The 19,780-nt window shown below is 35.8% G+C and overlaps 1 protein-coding gene and 1 long non-coding RNA gene across 2 annotated transcripts; one reads left to right on the forward strand and one right to left on the reverse strand.

Moving 5' to 3' along the window:
- Window positions 1-4,426: 4,426 nt before the first annotated feature.
- On the reverse strand, window positions 4,427-6,768 carry LOC107790222 (protein SRG1-like). Its single transcript, XM_016612129.2, has 4 exons — window positions 6,520-6,768; window positions 5,835-6,082; window positions 5,058-5,382; window positions 4,427-4,857 (listed from the first exon to the last, which is right to left on the reverse strand). The coding sequence occupies exons 1-4, from the start codon at window positions 6,763-6,765 to the stop codon at window positions 4,594-4,596; spliced, it is 1,083 nt and encodes a 360-aa protein (XP_016467615.1). The 5' UTR covers window positions 6,766-6,768; the 3' UTR covers window positions 4,427-4,593.
- Window positions 6,769-12,342: 5,574 nt separating this feature from the next.
- Window positions 12,343-15,824, forward strand: LOC107796174 (uncharacterized). Its single transcript, XR_001650332.2, has 2 exons — window positions 12,343-12,857; window positions 13,503-15,824. It is a non-coding gene; the product is annotated as an uncharacterized LOC107796174 (long non-coding RNA).
- Window positions 15,825-19,780: the final 3,956 nt, after the last annotated feature.

The raw sequence follows: 19,780 nt of genomic DNA on the forward strand, positions 1-19,780 counted from the left end.
GAGGACCTCGAGATGAATCGCCCAAGGGCGGCTATGCGCCATATTAACCTCTACACGGCCTTCACGTTGTCTACTTTCGTGATATCCTCGATAGACTTCATTTTGTCAAGTTGATCTCGATTCCTCGATTGGACACCATGAAGCCGAGAAATTTGTCAGAGCCGACCCCAAACGCGCATTTTTCTGGGTTGAGCTTCATGTTGTATTTCTTTAGTATACTGAAAGTTTCCTACAAATGCTTCAAATGGTCCTCTGCTCGCAGGGACTTAACTAGATGTCATCAATATAAACTTCTATAGATTTCCCTATTTGTTATTTGAACATTCGGTTTACTAGGCGTTGATAGGTTTCACCAGCATTTTTTAGTCCGAATGGCATTACATTATAGTGTTAGGTACCATATTTGGTGATGAACGAGGTCTTTTCATGGTCTTCCGGGTTCATTCGTATTTGATTGTACCCGGAATAGGCGTCGAGAAAACTGAGGATCTCGTGGCCGGCCTTGGCATCAATCATGTGATCGATATTAGGCAAAGTAAAAGTGGGACATGCTTTATTTAGGTCTTTGTAATATACACACATTCTAAGTTTGTTTCCCTTCTTAGGGACTACTACTACGTTCGCTAATCATTCGGGATATTTTACTTCCCGGATAGACCTTATTTTGAGAAGTTTGGTTACCTCGTCTTTGATGAAAGCGTTTTGACCTCAGACTGGAGCTTTCTTTTTTGCCCTTACTAGTTTTGGGGCTTTTATTGGCAAAAACGGTTTTTGTTTTCTAGCCAGCAATTTTCGGATTAGCCTTCGTCATCGGACAAAATTTCGGGTCCAAGATCAGTTTATGGGTGGTAATTTCTGGTGGGATCCCTGTCATATCGAGATGGGAACAAGAAAAGCAATCCATGTTAGTTTTAAGGAATTGAATAAGTTTTCACCTGAACTCGGGGCCTAGCCCCGTGCCCAGGTATACCATTCGCTTGGGCTGATGTTCAACTGGTATCATTTGTTCTATCTCTTCGACTATTGACTTGGTGGCATCGAAATCATCGAGGACTATGAAGGATTGAGGAACCCCCGTAGTCATCATCCTTATTAGTCCCTTGTTTCCCTAATTGGGTCGAGGTCGGTGTTTGTGGTTGCTATTTGACCTTCTGCTTCCCTTCGAACTTGACCCTTTCGTTGATGAGAGCATCGATATCGGTATCACTTCATCGATGGCAAACATTTCCTTGACGGCGGGTTGCTCTCCATAGACTGTTTTGACTCCCTGCGGGGTTGGGAACTTTAGAACCCGGTGAAGGGTCGAAGGCACTACCCTCATGTTATGTATCCACGGTCTCCCGAATAGGGCATTATACCTCATATCGCCCTTGATCACATGGAATTTTGTTTCTTGGATGGTCCCAGCCATGTTTACTAGCAAACTTATCTCGCCTTTGGTGGTTTCACATGCCATATTGAAGCCGTTTAGAACTCGGGTTGCGGGTACAACCTGATCCTGTAGGCCGAGATGTTTTACGACCCTCGATCGAACTATGTTGGCCGAGCTACCTGGATCAATCAAAACACGTTTAACTTAAGTCTTATTCATAAGTACTGATATTACTAGTGCATCGTTATGGGGTTGTTCGATCCCTTCTACATCCTCGTTATTGAAATACAAGGTTCCTTCCGTTATGTAATCCTGAGTTCGCTTCTCCCTTGTGATCGACACCTTGGTGCATTTTAATACTGGTCCTTGAGGAGTATCGACCCCTCCAACGATCATGTGAAATCATGTGCAGTGGTCCTTTTTACTCGTTATGTCTACTAAAATCTCTGTTTTTGAAGTGATTCTTAGCCCGATCACTTCAGAATTCCCGAAGGTGCCCCTCATTGAACAACCGGGCTACTTCTTCCCTTAGCTGTCTGCAATCTTTTATTTTATGGCCATGAGTGCCATGATACTTGCATATTTGGTTGGAATTTCTCATGGCCGGATTGGTCTGCAGAGGTCAAGGCCATCTAATATCCTTGACACATTCGATGGCTGATACGATGGCGGATGCATCTACGTTGAAGTTATATTACGACAATCGTGGCGCTTCTTTGGGCCCAACATCCATGTCGAAACCACCCTTGCTCATGAGTCCCCGTGAACTTTGACCTTGATAATTTCTCCCCTCATTCCATGCAAAGTTTTTCCTAGACCCGCTGCCTCTACGGTCTCTATTATACGGTTGATATCGATCTCTATTAGACCTTGGTTCTCGATCGATATCCCTCTTGATTCTATCCACGGGCTTGTTAGGATAAACGAACCCAGAAGGAGTCCCCAGTTGATCATCTTCGACCCTGATCTTCGACTGATACCGATTATGCACATTGGCCCAAGTGACAGTTGGATACTCGATCAAATTTTGCTTCAACTGCTGTGAAGCTATGGAACTCCGGACGTTGAGGTCTTGAGTGAAATCTTGAACAACCCAATCATCGGTGACCATAGAAAATCCATTTGTTCTATTTGGAATCGAGATATGAATTCCCTAAGCATCTCGATGTCCTTTTTCCTTACCTTGAAAAGGTCCGACTTTCTTGTTGAGACCTTAATGGCTCTGGTGTGTGCCTTTACAAAAGAATCTACAAGCATAACAAATGAATCAATAGAATTAGGCGGTAAATTATGATACCATATCATAGCACCCTTTGATAGGTTTCCCCGAATTTCTTTAACAACACGGATTCAATCTCATCCTCTTCCAAGTCATTTCCTTTGATGGCGCACGTGTATGAGGTGATGTGTTTGTTTGGATCAGTCATCCTGTTATACTTAAGGATCTCGGGCATATAGAACTTCTTAGGGATTGGCTTCGGAGCCGCACTTGGGGGGAAAGGTTTTTGTACAAACTTTTTAGAATCTAGTCCGTTCAATATCGGTGGTGCCCCTGTGATTTGGTCGACCCTGGAATTATAAGTTTCCATCTTCTTATGATTTTCCTTGATCTTCTTTTCCCCTGTCTCAATTCGCTTTGTCAGTTCCTCGAGCATCTTTAAGATAGCAGGATTGGTCTTCGATTCCTCTGATTTTCTCAAAGCCAATTCAACCCCGTATACAACTTCTTGGGATGGCTTGAGTTCGACCCTGCTTGGCGTATGGTTCTGATTTTGGAGCTGAGCTATTGCTGCCTGTTGGGCTTGCAACATTTCAAAGATTACCCGCAGACTGATCTCGCCATCTTCACCGCCATATGCATTCTGACTAGCTGATCGGGTACCCCCACGAACGCTGCTTTCGGGATCGACGACCAAATTTCCATTGATGGCTACATGCGAACTGACGTCGATTGGGTCTATAGCCAAAACTCCATTGAGGCCAGCAGGGGCACAACGTTCCCTAGTGCAAAGTTCTCATTCTCGCCGTGGTGGCTGAGACCATTGTCAATGTGTTAAGGTGCTGACGGAGAGTTTGACATTTTCAAATCTTGTAATCAAAGACACTTCAAAGAACAAGCATAAAATAATGTGTGTTACGAAAATTAGTATCAGGCAATCACTATTATCCTTAGTCCCACAGTGGGCGCCAACCTGTTTACCCTAAAAATGGATAACAATTAAATTTATACTGTGGTTTTAAGCATACGTGATTTTACTTTGCACAAACTGAGCAAAATGTAGATTGATATTGAAATTGACAGTAAATAAAAATTTAAGCAATACAAATGAATCAAGCAGCCTTGGCCCTCGAATTTTATCACCCTAGAACCAAGTGAGGATTCAGTTGATACAAGAACAAAGTAAAAGAATATTGAGAGCATAGGAGAAAAACAGTGTATTGCTCTATGTAACGTGAAAATGATGTGTTTTACAAATGATCAGATCCTTTTATATAGTAGGGGAGTCCTATTCTTGGTATAATTCTAAATACAGTAAGAAATCCCATGATTGGCTGATTAATCATCATCTTCTCGATACGTGCCAGGATTTCCGTTGCGATCCTCACCCGATCGCGGATATCTCGGCTTTCCGTTATTTGACTTGCCAGGCTCCCCTCGATCTTGCTCGATCTTTACTCCGCTTGATCTCGATCCAGGTTGGTCTCGATCTCGATTGGTCCCTGAGTCACGAGCTCAGCCATCTACTTTGTGTCTCGGTTCGGTATGACATGGGGTCGAACCTTGTCCTGTCACTCCCGGTCTCGATTATTCATAAAAAGGGGCAAACCCGATTTTTACTGTATACAAAAAGGTAGCGACAAAACAACTAAAAATTCAAGGTGGAGTTAAACAGAAAAAGGGTAAATGGAGAAATATGATTATAAAATAATAAGTAATAAGTAAGTGCGTAACATGATAGGGAAATGATATAACGATCCATCATATCAAATTTATTGTTACATAAAATTAAACTTTTTTGTTATTACATCATAACGGATTTAACAATGCAGTACAATAATAATTAAAAATAATTCAATACAATACAGAATAGTACAATACAATACAATATATTAATACAATACAATGGGTAAGAACCATCCAAGCAAGCTGGAAGAGTAACTTACAAATGCTTCATGTGATATTGATAAGTTAATAAACCAAGTAGAGTATCAAATGCGGCCTAGGATTCGTCATCTTTGGTCTCTAGCTTCATGCAATCAATGAACGCTTTTCCATCAAGTTTTCGTGCAAAAAAATCCTGTAAATATTTTTCTACACGAACACTTCGGAATTTTGCAGGATTATGTGGTCCAATGAGGCTGTGTGCAGGACCTAACTCAGAGTCGAGATTAAAGATATAGAATGTTGCAAGAGATAGTCTCTCTTTGTTTGAGTTTACAACTGCTCTGTGCTCAATGCTCCTATAAACACCATTGCTCACTATCTGCCAAGTCAATTAACACATTTACCTGAATTAAATCCCTTTTCAAGAAACTTTAGATGTTTCAATAGCAGAAGTAAGATACAACAACATATTCAGTATGGTCTAGGAAGATAGAGAGGTTATTTCCGATATATATATGAAATGAGATGACACGAAAAATAAAGCAAGACTTAACATATAACAAGGAAAATCTTATTTACCTCCATCATATCGCCAACGTTAACAATCAAAGCATTTGGGAGGGGTTTTATAGGAACCCAAATACCGTCTTTTCGAATTTGGAGACCATCAGTTTCATTAAGCTGGAGAAGGATGGTGAGGGCATCAGCATCAGAATGAGGACTTAAGCCAATGATTTTGTCTGGCTTAGGGCAAGGAGGATAATAATTCATCCTTATTAACTGCATACCATCTGTGAACAGATTTTTCATTTCCTTTTCATCCATCTTTAAAGCCTTTGCCAATTGACATAAAATGCTTATTGTTAGGCTCTTGAATTCTTGGCAGTGTGCTTCCATGATGTCCCTAAAGTATCCAATCATATCATACAAACATTAAATGAGTAAGTGAGTGAAGATCAAGGCACAAGTTAGAATATACATCTAAGCTTAATATACACATGTTAGAAGATCAAGGCACATATATATATATAGTTAGCACTAATCCAATCATATATATATTTATATTCAGGTGTCTTAATCTTAACGCAACAATTTAATTCATATGTGTAATCAAATTCAAACATCTTAATCTTAAGAAAAACAAACAGTGCCTTACTATATAGCAGCTAGCTGTTAACAAAAATTTATTGTCCAAAAGAATTAAATGGTCATTGGAGAAACAAAATACGACTAGCAAATAGTATGTATACCTTGTGTATCTTTTCATGTTTCCTTTTTCTTTTCATTCATATTCTCTTGTAACTCTTTTTTGTGTTATAACTCTGATTTTTTTGTGTGTGTGAGAGAGAGAGGTACCTAAGTGAGACATGAAGCTTTGGGAATAAGTGAGGTTTTCTCAAACGGGTAGGGAGAGTGGTCATATAAAACAAGTCTGCCCAGTCTAGTTTTTGCTCTTCAGAGAAAACAAAGGCTTGCCCATATCCTTCAACATCCCCTTCTTCCTGCTCAAACTTCTTCTTCTCTTCCAATGGTAGATCGAAAAATGCTCGGATTTCTAACTTCACCTTCTCCACTAATGATGAACTCACTCCATGATTCACCAACTGCAAGAAACTAGTATTAAAAAGATTGTTAAATTTTGTTGTAACATCAACATATTCTTTGGCCAAAAATTGAGGTGTTTGACCAAACTTTTGGAAGGAAAAAAAGTGTTTTTGAGAAGAAGCCAAAGCAGTTTTGGAGAAACAGAAAAAAGTAGCTTTTCTCCAAAAAACACTTTTTTAAAAAACAGAAAAATACATTTAGAAGCAATTTTTAAAGTTTGGCCAAACATTAATTGTTGCTCAGAAGTGCTTTTCAAACTAATTAGCCAAACATAAACTGTTCTCACCAAAAATACTTTTGAAAAAAAGCACTTCTCAAAATAAGTTGATTTTTGCAGCTTGGCCAAACGGGCTATAAGAAACAAACCTTGTAACCATTTCTCCACAACTTAAAATCTTAAAACGAACAACATTTGATCATTGAAATATACATATACCTGAAAAAATCCCCAGTCTACGCAAGCAAAATGAAGCCTCTCAAGCTCTGAACCATCATTTCCAATGGCCAGCAGTTTTTCCATGTCAATGACCGGAACTTGAGGTAAAATGGATGATGTCATAGGCATTTCAATATCATCACGAATATATCGCGGCGGAACGGCTACTTGTTGCTTTATCAGCTCTTGAACGCTAGGAACTTTCAATGTGCTACCTATCTTTCTCGAGCTTGCAGCTTCTTCCATCGATTAATGAGGTTTTTTCTAAGAGAACTTGTCTTAGATAGCAAACGTATATATAGAGATCTGAAATGATTGGGGTGCGTGTAAAATACTATATAAAAACGTGGGTGTGTGTATATATATATGATGTCCAACGTCAGTTTTTGCCAGCATTAATCGACACTCCATTGACGTTCTATTTTTTAGGAGGTAACAAATATTATTATATGCAGTACAAAGTAGTGCTAGGCCATTTTAAGGTTGTATTGTGGTCCGGGCCTGGCCCGGGACCGGCCCAGGACCGCAGGCCTAACGGGCTGGTTCAAGCGGGTCTGGGCTTTAGTGGTGCAAAAGCCCATGGTGGGCCGGTTCAACACAAATAGCCCGTGAGCCCGGGACCAGCAGGAGGGCCTGGGCCGGTTCAACCGGGCCCAACGGGCCTAACGGGCTCCAATGGCTAATTTTTTTAAAAAAAAAATTAAAAAAAAAAAAAAAATTAAAAAGACAAACGGTCAGATTTTTAAAATCTAGCCGTTGGCCTTCAAAATTTATCCGTTGGCCACTTTAAAAAATAGTCATTTGGCCCCCAAACTTTTTATAATTACATTTTTTCCCAATTCTCAACTATAAATACCCCTCATTCTTTCATTTTTACTCACAAATTCATCAATCTCTCTCATTTCTCAAACTCAAATTGAAGTATTCAAGTCTTCACTCGTCTCTCATTTCTCAAACTCAAATTCTTAATTCAAGTTAAATCATGCCCGGTGATTCTACATTGCACCCATTTGTTTTGGAACACTTTAATGTGGTAGAAGAAAATGAAGAAGTTTACATAATAAAGTGCAAGAACTGTGGTCGAGTCTACACTCGTCGTCGAAAGGAGGGCACAAGCTCTTTAAGGAGGCATATAAAGAGTTGTCTTGCGCGTTCTCCAGACGTTCGTATTTAAGATTTTAAGTTGATTTGAGACAATTTGTGCTATTTAAAATTATTAGACGTATTATGCTTAATGTTCTAATTTGTTAGATTAATTTGAAGTATTATGTTGAAGGTATTGAACTTTAATTTGAAGTATTAAATGTAAACTTTAATTTGAACTATATCTATAGCTTATATATGTATATAATACATATAAACTATATATAATATTTATAATATTGTTAAAGCTATATACCCTCCTCAAGCACAAGCTCTGACCACGTTTCAGTTTTATAATCAGAAACAGTCTCAATTTTATCAATCCTTACGATTCTAGAACATTTTAACGGTAGATTTACCCTTGAGCTTATTAAGCTCTGACCATGTTTCAGTTTTATAATCAGAAACAGTCTCAATTTTATCAGCAAAGTTTTTTGATAAATCAATTGGTCTAATATTTAAACCAGAAAGTTTCTTATCAAGAAGGTTTGCTAAGTCATCAAAAGATTTGATGATAAGTCTGCTATTTTTAATAGACATTTAATTATATAAGGCAATATATAATTATATATACACATAATACACCGTTATATATACATACTATATACATACTATATATATATATATATATATATATATTTATATAGCTATATATAAGCAATTTATAGTAGTATATACATATATAGTTTACAAGAAAGTTCCTTAGATAAAAAAAAATTTAAAAAAAATAGCCCGGAACAAAAAAAACCCCGTTAGACCCGACCCATTTAGCTCGGGACCATGTGGGCTTAGGACCACCGTGGGCCGGTTCCACACATTGGGACCATTTGGCCCGGGACCGCCAAAGCCCGGCCCGCCTAAGCCCTGGCCCATTTGGCACGACCCGTTTAGGCCCGGGCCCGAACCACAATACAGCCTTAGCCCATTTCTATAGTTGACAAAGAACTAGAAGTCATAGCTTTTTCTGAGTTTATGTACAGGGTTGACTTCAGAGATATTCCAAAAGTTAATTTTTACCGGCACTACTTGATACTATTGAGTCGCTCAACCCTGTCGATTTCTGTTTTGGGTTTTTGTTTTGTTTTGAGAATGGTAACAATATTATATTATATATGTGTAGCACTAAGGCTTGCTTGGCCATCTTTACAATTGACAAAAAACCAAAAGCTATAGCTTTCTCCTAACTCTTACTACAAGGATTCTCTAGATTATATAAATATATGAAATCAGAGATTTTCCAACGATAATTTTCGAATTAATATAATTGACACCCCATTGATGACTCGCTCAATTCTGTCGAGTTGTCGTCTAGGAAACTTGAATATATAAATGTTCAATGTCAACAAACTGCCAAAACCAGACTTATAAAATTCTTTAAGCTATAGATTCCAGTTAGCTTCTTTATCAATTCCCTAGCTAGTACCTAATCCATTTATTTATTAGTGTTTTTAACTTTTGTTTTTTTTTTTTTTTTTTTTTTTGTCTTAGGTATTACATTGCAGCCAGCACGCTACTCTATTTGATTCTCTACAATAATGACAAATTGAGGTCATGTACGTGATCCAAATTAAGTTTTTTTTTTATCTTATTTTTTTAGTTTTCAAAAAATTCCGAGGAATTATCCACTGCCTCGTTGCCATCTTCACAACTAGGGGCATTTGAAAATTAAAACAGTTAGATATTGAAAGTCGAACATACAGATGTTACGATGATACACTATAATTATGTATTTTAGTTAGTCGCTTATTACATTCTAATGTACTACACTTTAATTGAGTTTGAGCTTCAATCGCTAGTGTTTTGCAATAAATTGTGTATTTTATGCCTTGTAGGAGTGATTCCGAGCTATGTAGATATTATGGAATGAATTCAAGTGATTTGGAGCTTTAAAGTCTGAGTAAAAGCCCAAGGAATTAAGCTGAGATTGTGTTCGGGGATTAACAGATGATAGTTAAGAACGAAATGGAGAATCGAGCGAGCATACGGTGCATTGTCTAGTAAAATACACATAATTTTTCGCTTAGAACTCCTTTTGGCCTCCACAATATATCGTTGGAAAGCTATTTGAAAGGGCTACAACTTTCATGTTTTGCATTTTTCCGAATTCTCACTACTGCGGCGCATGTGGAAATTTTCTGCAGCCTGTCAGAATCAGCTCTCTGAACTTCCCCACAATCACACCGCGTAGCGCGTCGCCCCATGCGGCACGCCTGTGCAAATTTTACAGAGCCAGAGTCCTATTTCGTGCAGGAAAAGGTATTTCGTCTGGGCCCGACCCTATTTGGTATAAATACATGTAAAAACGCTATTTTGAGAAGGGGGACATACTTGTTGCGTTATTATTAAGGGGTATGAATGGAGAATAGAAGAGACACCTCTTGGATTGCACCTCTTCATATCACCCTTTCATTTTTTCTATAAATTTAGAGGCTTTGCCTCATTTTTCAGATAAGAAAATCTGAAAAATTTCTCATCTTTTGTTCATTGTTGCATTTTTTTTCCAAATAAACAAAGTGTCAAGTGTGATGTGCTTCGTTTGTTGAGTTCGCTAAAGTTCTGTAATTTTGATTGCAGTATTACAGAATAGTTTTTTCGTTCTATCCTGGGAGGAAGTAATCCATAACCTTGGGCAACAGTGAGGGGATTAAGTTCGTTAAGGACACATAAGCAACTTGCGGGTTCGGAAATTATTTTATGTTTTGTTTATTAAACTAACATTTTTTTCTTCTCTTATTTTCTGGTTTCGAACACAGATTACCAACAATACTTTTGACACAATTTAGACCTAAGGAGGCTAAGGAGACCGGGGATTCGACCTGGAGGCAAGAACACACTAGGAGTAAGGCGGAGAATTCTTCTACGAGTTTTTTACTTCCTTCTTCCTATTTTCATTATTGGTTATGGATTCTAGTATTGTAGTTTTGCATACTATTATGAATAGCTAGTTTGTTATCTAGGGTTTTGATGGAACCTATTGGATGATGAATTTCTTGTTATGTTAATATAGATTTGCTATAGTATTCTCTCTATTTGTTCAACTATATGCTTATTGCTGTTGGTTGAAGGGCCCTCAATTAACTGTTCCTATTTAGTATATATGTATTACTTGGGAGAGAGTGCATATTTAGGTAGTTGTTGAACAACATCACTCCTAACGTATATGAGGGATCAATACGAAGGGTTTAAAGGTGAGATTAGGGATAACGAAACCTTGGTGCGATCTAAGTGAGCTCTACTTAAGGCTAGCTAGCGTAATTCAGGAGAATATGTTCAGTATATTATTGTAATTACTCGGGAGAGAGTTACGACAGTCAGAGTGCTCATGATCGATAGAGAAAACTTAGGCAAATTTATAGGAAACGTAGCGGAAAGGATTCCGACAATAGTGGAAATCATAACTATAGACCACCTTAATCCTGTCTCCAATCATTATCCTTGTTAATTGATAGTTTTACTACTTTCTAGTATTTTTTAGTTAGTTAGATAAAAATAAATATTATAATCTTTATAATTAGGAAATTATTTGGACTTGTATTTCTTAGCGATATTGAACAACTGTAGTTAAGCCTTAGTTCTCTGTGTGATTCAACTCCGAACTTGTAAACCAAATTATATTTACAACGATCGCTTAATCCTTTTTATAGGGTATAATTGGGCGTGATCATGTTTACAACATGAAATTCAATTTCCTCATACATAGAGTCAGTCACTTAACTAAAGTACTCTAAAAGTAAGAAAAGAAGATTATTCCAAGTCTAAGCAGTCTATCTATTTACATGACACTGTTTCATTTTGGGACATCTCAAAATGTTTGACATTATACCCCTAGTAATTTTTTATACAACAAGTTTACAAGTATGCAGATTTATATACTATTCAATAATTAACATTACTGCAATCTTTTTCAATCAAACTAACTTCTCTCGACTATTGTTTTAATGTTTTCTTCCATCACGCCAATATAATACAACAGTTAAATTGACATTTTAAACCCTCATCAAGTTAAACACCGTCAAATATATATTTTTCTTCTTTATTACAATCATCAAACTGTGGGGTCCAGCCCCATGTTTTAAGGAAGATGTCTTCTTCCTTTTTTGGTAAATTGTCCAAGTTTTGGAGATATGGCCAACCGACCAAATATCTTTCCACAGACTATTTTGTGCTTGCTTGAGTCACTGCTTACATTAGCGAGCCCATTTTTTCCGTACAAATAGGTGTAGATATGTGATTTTTGACCCTCCCCAAAATTTTACATATTTTAGTATGTAAATATTTAATTTAGGCCTAATATAGTTATTTCAACTCATTTTTACTCTTTTACTTTTATTTTATTACAAGAAAACAAAAATTACAAAAAATAGGTTCGTTAATATTTTATAATCATTTTTTTAACCTTGAAAAAATACCAAAAAATAGTTTTTTTTAACGGTCAGTCTTATTTTAATAATTATTTTTTACTTAAGTAGGGCTAACTAATATTTTTAATAATATTTTTAGTTAATTAAACTAATTTTAAGCATAACTAGTCATAAAGGCCCAAGTTTCTAGCTCATTCCTTAAACCCAATACCCAATACCCATTAAGCTAATCCTAGGGACCCTTCTAGACTTTTTTTGGAACAATAAATAAATAAAAAGACTCTAAGGACCTAAGAGCAACTAGAACAAAAATATACATTTAGACCTAAATCTATATAATAGGAGTAATGCCTAATGCTGGAGGGGACCAAAAATTAGAATCCGCCGCTGAACCTAGAGCTAGACCCCTAAAAATCAACCGCAAATCTCTTTCTTTTTTCAGAAAAACGGCAGTTTCATGCCCAAATTCCACTTTTTTCTGATTCTTAAACCATCTTTCCTTTTCCATTTGAAGACACACACATATACAGAAGGAGATTAAACAAAGGAAATGGAAGTTTAGCCATCAAATAGCTAAAAATAGCTTTAAACCCAGCTGACTACAAAATGAAAAACAGTCTTCCCCCTTTGATTTTTGGGTTCATCTCCTATCTCTCAAAATTCAACTCACACATATAAATACTACACTAGTCATAACAAAAGGGGAGGGCACATCGAGTTCTGGTGAAAGTTCGAGGTCGATAGTGCATGCCTTTCCGTCGAGGTCTCTATCGTGATTCCATCTTTGGAACAAATCATCAGTTAAAAAATCAAAAGTGAAAGTCTAATATTAAGGTTGTTTCCTTTCTCTGTTTATCAATTAGTATCTAGGTTCTACTTTGTTCTTGCTTCAAAATATTTTTCTTTGGACATGTCTCCTCTCACTTAAGTTTGCTTAAATTTTGTTTGCATTAATTTTGTGTCAGTTTTTTTTTTTATCTTTCTTTTATAAAAAAAATGGCACAATTTAGTTTATTGTGTTAATACATTAGAGGGGCGTCTTTAATAAATATTAAGCAGTAGTAATTTGAGGCCAATTTTTGTCAAAATTAGTGATTTGAATTATGAACTTTTCATCTATGTTATTAATTTAAAATCATTTAAGAGATCCACATTGGAATTAGGATGTTAAATAGGTTAACTTTTTACAGGGATCGTGTGTAAATATTTCTGTACAATATTTTATTCCTTAATTGATATTTTATTGCTTTGTTTTTTTTGTAATTCCTTATTTTATGAGTTAAATTTATTTTAATTTATTTGACCAGAGTTGAATATTATCCTTTAGGCATAGAAACTGTAATATTTCTATTATATAGAAATGAGAAGTTGGTCGACCAGGGGTAAAATTGACATTTTACTCTATCATAAAAGTGCTTTAATGTAAATTGACATTTTACTCTATCATAAAAGTGCTTTAATGTAAATTGCTCACTGCAGTATTTTCCATTCCACATTGGTCTAGAATCATTTCTATTCACGGAGGAGTACTTTTCAATTTTCAGTTCTTCAAAATATTTACCTCTTCATTTTCTCATCAATCTCCTATAATTTCAGGTATGATTCTCTCCCAATGTTCTCTCTGTCTACTTTTTTTCTTTGATTTTTTCAGATCTCTGAATAGTTTCCTATTCGAGGCTTCAGGTTCGTCCAAGAAAAAGCCCTAACAGATTCAATTCACCCTTCCCGAACTACACACCATTTTTTATTTGATTTAGGCAATTTTTTAACTAATATATTGATATTCTTTATTATTTTGAGTTATGTGGACAATATATACATATACCGAGGCTTTGAATATTTTGGATCCCCGCTAATTTCAATCATTTTTATTTTTGAGAATTTTTTGCAAATTCAATTTTTCGGATTCCCAGATGCATATCTGTTTATACAGATTTTGCTCATTCTCATCCTAAAGTTTGCCCCTTTTGTTCCTCTCAAATACCGAATTGAATGTTGTTGCTTTGTATAATATTTTCTTGGTTGTTCTACTATGGTGCCATTATTCTGTCTCTAGAGAGAAGGAAAAATTAAAATGTTAGTTTAGCCTGAAAAGGCCTTTTATTGCTTTGATATGGTTTCCCTTTCTATTTTTTGTGGCATGGTTTATTCAATCTTTTAACTTTTCGTTTCTGCCTAAGAAGTTCTCTTATTCAGGAAGAAACTCAAGTAGATCAAAATGCATTTCAAAACACCTATTAATGAAAATTATACTATTTTTTGGAAATGATCCCATAGAGTAACATGTTGATCCTGCATCAAATTCAATAATCAAAGCGTTTCTTTAATTGTTGTTGGTGTTGTTGTTTCAGTAGCAGATAAATTCAGCCACTCCTACCTTTCTCACTTATTTCTTCTTTCATTAAACGGACTTGCACTCATACTTTCAGTTTGCTTTTTCATCAGACAAATTGATGATAATACGAAGGAAGAATAATTCTATGTTTCCACCATCTATTAGTTTCTTCCATTCCTTTTTTTTATTACTATTTCTCTCTGGGAATCATAAAAATGATCAAATAATTGAAAAAATTCATGCTAACAAAAGGTTTAGGCAGCGAGAATTATATAGACTGATGCCAATTGTCAAAAAGTCCTTTTAATGCAACTATGAACAAATAAAGCTGAATTAAAAGACATCGTCTGTGACAATGCAATTATTGCATAGTTGCAATAACACTCCGCATAGATGAGCATAATTAGCCGAAATAGTATGAGTCATTAGAATATCCTAATTCCTGGTTCAATTTGAACTAAAGGAACAAACAGTTAGGAAGTTCTCATGTATCAACCTTCAACATATTTATTATGCAGTTCCTCCTTACTATTGAGTAGAAAATTTGCTTTCAACACTTTTTACATGTCAAAGGATAATTTGTATTTGTGTAGGAGAACATTCACGTCTGATGGCTTTAAGCTAGCAAAGAATAATGTTAACATTCTATCTAATAACATCATCTTTTCATATCAAAATTTTGTTATTTTGGCTTTTGCTTAAATGTCATAATTGTTTTAAAAAAAAACGGATATTCATGAAATTGAACGTTGCACATAGATATCAATAGTAACTTGAAACAAGTTTATATATTGCATGAATTTTGTGCTTATTACTCATCTTTATTTCTTATATTGTAGTTGCGCACTAAAATACCTATCCTGCATTTTGATATTATAAATTCAGGAAAAAAGTTTATCAATATAAAGTGTTAAAAAGCTGCTTATGCATCTGCTAATGGACTGATGCATAAATGTTAACCTAATTAGATGTACCCCTTTAAGGGATTGGGTAATCTAGAATTCTTTACTTTAATCATCTGTCAATGCTATATATTAAATTACTATATGTTGTTGCACAATATACTCTCTAATTGATTTGGTGGCAAAAGCTCCCTTTATTAAAGTTTTGAAATTTTCTTAATTTTTTAAGATGAAATTAGTGGCTAGACCAAAGCAATTTAATATTTAATTCACAATTGATAGAGCTGGAGGGACAACAATAACTAGCACGTAAAATTGTTGTGACTACTCCAATCAATTCTACTGGATAGTTAGGTCACTTCAACCCCAACCCTCTTGTGATGATGATGTAACACATGATGTTGCCGTAGTAAGTAGTACTACCATTGTCTAGCAAGAAATAAACAATGAGATGTTACACATCAATATCATGTTTACAGTGATGTAGAAAATATTACATGAAAGATTGTAAAATTTGAGACATTGTACTAAAGGAATAGGCCACAAGAGGCTAACTTATGAGAACTTTTGCTATGCATTTATAATATAGAAGCTTATATCCTACACTATATATAAGACAATTGACCAGAATGGGTCATAAATTATATGCAATTACTTCATTAAAGAGGATGTTAGGAAGACATGAAAACTGAAGGCACATACTCTGCATATAATTGATTGTTGCTACTTGTATTTTTACATGTACCTGAAATATGTTCTTCTATGGGATATGATATCGAGTAATAGGATATCTGGCATAAGTTTCTTATTTATTTGGGACTTGAATATTGGTGTTCTTCTCACACTTTTATTATATATATACAGTGGCGGAGGCAGGATCTCCAGGGAGGGGGTTCAATTTTTTTTTTTTTTGTAGTTAGTGGAAATTGAACCTATGACCTTATAAAAATTTTGAACCCCCTTGACCACTTAACTACACTTTTGGATTGTGTTAAGTGAGTTCAAAACTTAATATATAAAGGTAAAAAGCAGATTTTGCCTTATATATACAGTGTAATTTTTCGGCGAAGGGCCACCGATTATAGCTCGATGGTGGTGAAAATAGTGTAATACTGTATATATATATATATATATATATATATATATATATATATATATATATATATATATATATATATATATATATATATATATATCTTTTCTAAGCCTGGGTTTACAAGAACGAAAATTTGGTGCAGCTTGCCACGGTTTGAAGCTCCAACTAGAATTCATGACATTTAACTTCTCAATGTATTGTTGGACCTTTTTTTCTTTCTATGTTTTCGTATTTCTTTATTTTAATTATTATGGACATAAATATGTGAAGTCGTCCACTAATTTCGCAAGTGAAGTATATGTATTGAATTAGTTCAAAGTACCCATGAGCATTATGTAATCCCTCTGAATTTATCTGCTAAGAGGATAAAAAAAATATTTGCAAACAGAACGGATTAGATTGGTTATTGTGGAGTAAAATTGTGAACTACATTGTTTTAACCCATCCCATTATTTTTTTAATAATTCTTTATAGTTATGAAATTTATTAATTTGGTTGTCGTTGGGTACGGGCTGCTCATATCTAGTGAAGAAGCAAAAGAAGAAGGGGCTAGGGGGTTCATTCAGTTAAATTGGGAAGAATTGGGTTTGTTGGTCTTTAGAAATAGTTGGAAATGAGTTTTCCTTCATGTGTTTGATCGTGGGGGGTGACATAAAAAATTAGATCTGGGCCAAATAATAAGCTAGTCCAAATATCGATATTGCTACAAGCTAGCCAGCCTTTCCATGAATTATTAACCTTATTTCCTCCATAATATTATTCATTTCCCATGGCCCTCGCAAAGTTGAAGTGCGTAGTTGCTTTAGGCACTTTATTTTAAAAAACTAATTTTCTAAACTCGGGTGCGCATTTATATGACCCAAATCCAAATCCCAACAATGTTAGATAAAATGTGTTGCGAAACTGCGGGTGCATTTATGTGACGTGGTTTGAAACGCGTTTTATGCGACGTTGAATCTTCCTAAAAATATTAAATAAAAGCGGTTATAAAGTTGAAATTGAACCATAGGCTAAAACATGTATTAAAATCAGATAATAAGTCGATTGTAACAGTTGAGCGACCGTGTTAGAACCACGGAACTCGGGAATGCCTAATACCTTCTCCCGGGTTAACAGAATTCCTTACCCGGATTTCTGTGTTCGCGGACTGTAATACAGAGTCGATCTTTTTCTCGATTCGGGATTTGAACCGGTGACTTGGGACACCATAAAATTAACCCAAGTGGCGACTCTGAATTTAATAAATAAATAATTCCGTTTCGATTGTCACTTTAAGTTAGAAAAAACTCTCTTATATCCTTTTAGGGGTGTAAGAAAAAGGAGGTGTGACAATAGGGATGCATATTTTCAGTTGTAGACACACCAACAAAGAGAGAAAAGATAGATAGAGAGAGAGAGAGAGCAAGTATTCCATAGACTATAAGAAAATAGTCTGTGAAGAAAAATAGAGTGTGAGAGATGTTGTAGTGAGGTGAAAAAAGTAAAAGAGTATTTTTTCTTTTGAGGGTGTAGTGGTCTTAGGAGTATTTGTACTCGTTACTACACAATGTAAAATTCTCGCTATAGTGACATCAATTGCTCTTCTTAGCCGTGGTTTTTTCCCTTATTCAGAAGGGTTTCCACATAAAATCTTGGTGTCATTATTGCTGCATTTTTACTCTTGTTGATTTAACCATAACTTAGTGTTTCGCGTTTATCACTAATACCGTGAATATTATTTTTTACGGGGCTTATTACCAATAAGTGGTATCAGAGCTAAGGTTCTGTCTAAATATGCTCTGTGGTTGCAGCACAATCTGAACTTCCACATAAGAAAAGAATTACTTTGGCCTCATAATAAATAGTATTTGTATTTGTGATAAATGATGGAAGCTAACACTAGTAGAATTGTTTCTTTGAATGGCACAAATTGTGCCATTTGGAAGGGCAAAATGGAAGATTTGCTCTATGTCAAGAATTTTCATCAACCTGTCTTCACCACTATAAAGCCTGATAATAAATCAGATGAATAGTGGAATTTGTTACACAGGTAGGTTTGCGGCTTTATTAGACAATGAGTTGACGATAATGTTTTGAACCATATTTCTAGGAAAACACATGCTCGGACCCTATGGGAGCACCTTGAAAGTTTGTATGCTCGAAAAACTGGAAACAATAAGATGTTTCTGATAAAGAAGATGTTAGGTTTAAAATACCATGATGGTTCCGCGATGACAGATCATCTGAATAATTTTCAGGGGATTATGAACCAGTTATCTGCTATGGGCATTAAATTTGATGAAGAAATTCAAGGCATGTTTCTACTTGGTTCCCTACCAGATTCTTGGGAAATTCTTAGACTCCATTATCAAATTTTGCTCTGAATGATGTGATCTCTATGGATCTTGTCAAGAGTAGCTTTTTAAATGAAGAGATGAGAAGAAAATCTCAAGGTTCCTCCTCATCAAATGTCTTGGTGACTGACTCTAGGGGGAGAAGAAAGAATCGGGGTTCTTAAAATAGAGAACATAATAGAAGCAAATCCAGAAACAAACTTAAAGATATTGAGTGTTAATTGCGGAAATAAAGGGCACACAAAGAAGTTCTGCTGGATTTTGAAAAAGGAGAATAGAGACAATGAAGAACAGAAAGAAGATGGCAATCGTGTGGCCACCGTCACTACATAAGATCTTGTTATTGTCCTTGATGCGGATCTGATAAATATTGCTTGTGATGAGTCAAGCTGGGTTGTGGACAGTGGTGCCGCATCTCATGTGACATCAAGGAAGAAATTTTTCTCATCCTATACTCAGGGTGACTTTGGAACTCTGAGTATGGGTAATGAGACTGTATCTAGGGTGGCTGGTGTTGGAACGATTTGTTTGGAAACTAGTATTGGAACTAAACTAGTTTTAAACAATGTAAAGCATGCACCTGATGTTCGTTTGCACTTGATCTCTGTTGGTGTTTTGGATGATGAGGGATATGTCAGTACCAATGGTGCTGGAAAGTGGAAGCTCACTAAGGGCTCCATGATTGTGGCTCGTGGGGAAAAGCGTCGTGGTCTATACTGGACTACGGCCTCTACCTGTGTTGATATGGTGAATGCCGTTGAGAGCCATAACTCTTCAACGTTATGGCATAAGAGGCTTAGCCACATTAGCGAGAAAGGACTAAATGTTCTGGCCAAGAAGAAATTGTTGTCAAATTTTGAAAGTGCAAAATTAGAAAAATGTGAGCACTGCTTGGCTGGAAAACAAAAAAGAGTTTCTTTCCAGTCTCATCCTCCTTCAAGAAAGACAGAGTTGCTTGAGTTGGTGCATTCAGATTTATGTGGTCCAATGAAAACAAGGACTTTGGGGGATGCACTTTATTTTGCTACCTTTATTGATGATTGCTCAAGGAAACTTTGGGTCTACATCTTGAAGACTAAAGACCAAGTGTT

This window comes from Nicotiana tabacum, chromosome 3, assembly GCF_000715075.1.
Source record: "Nicotiana tabacum cultivar K326 chromosome 3, ASM71507v2, whole genome shotgun sequence".
NCBI lineage: Eukaryota > Viridiplantae > Streptophyta > Magnoliopsida > Solanales > Solanaceae > Nicotiana > Nicotiana tabacum.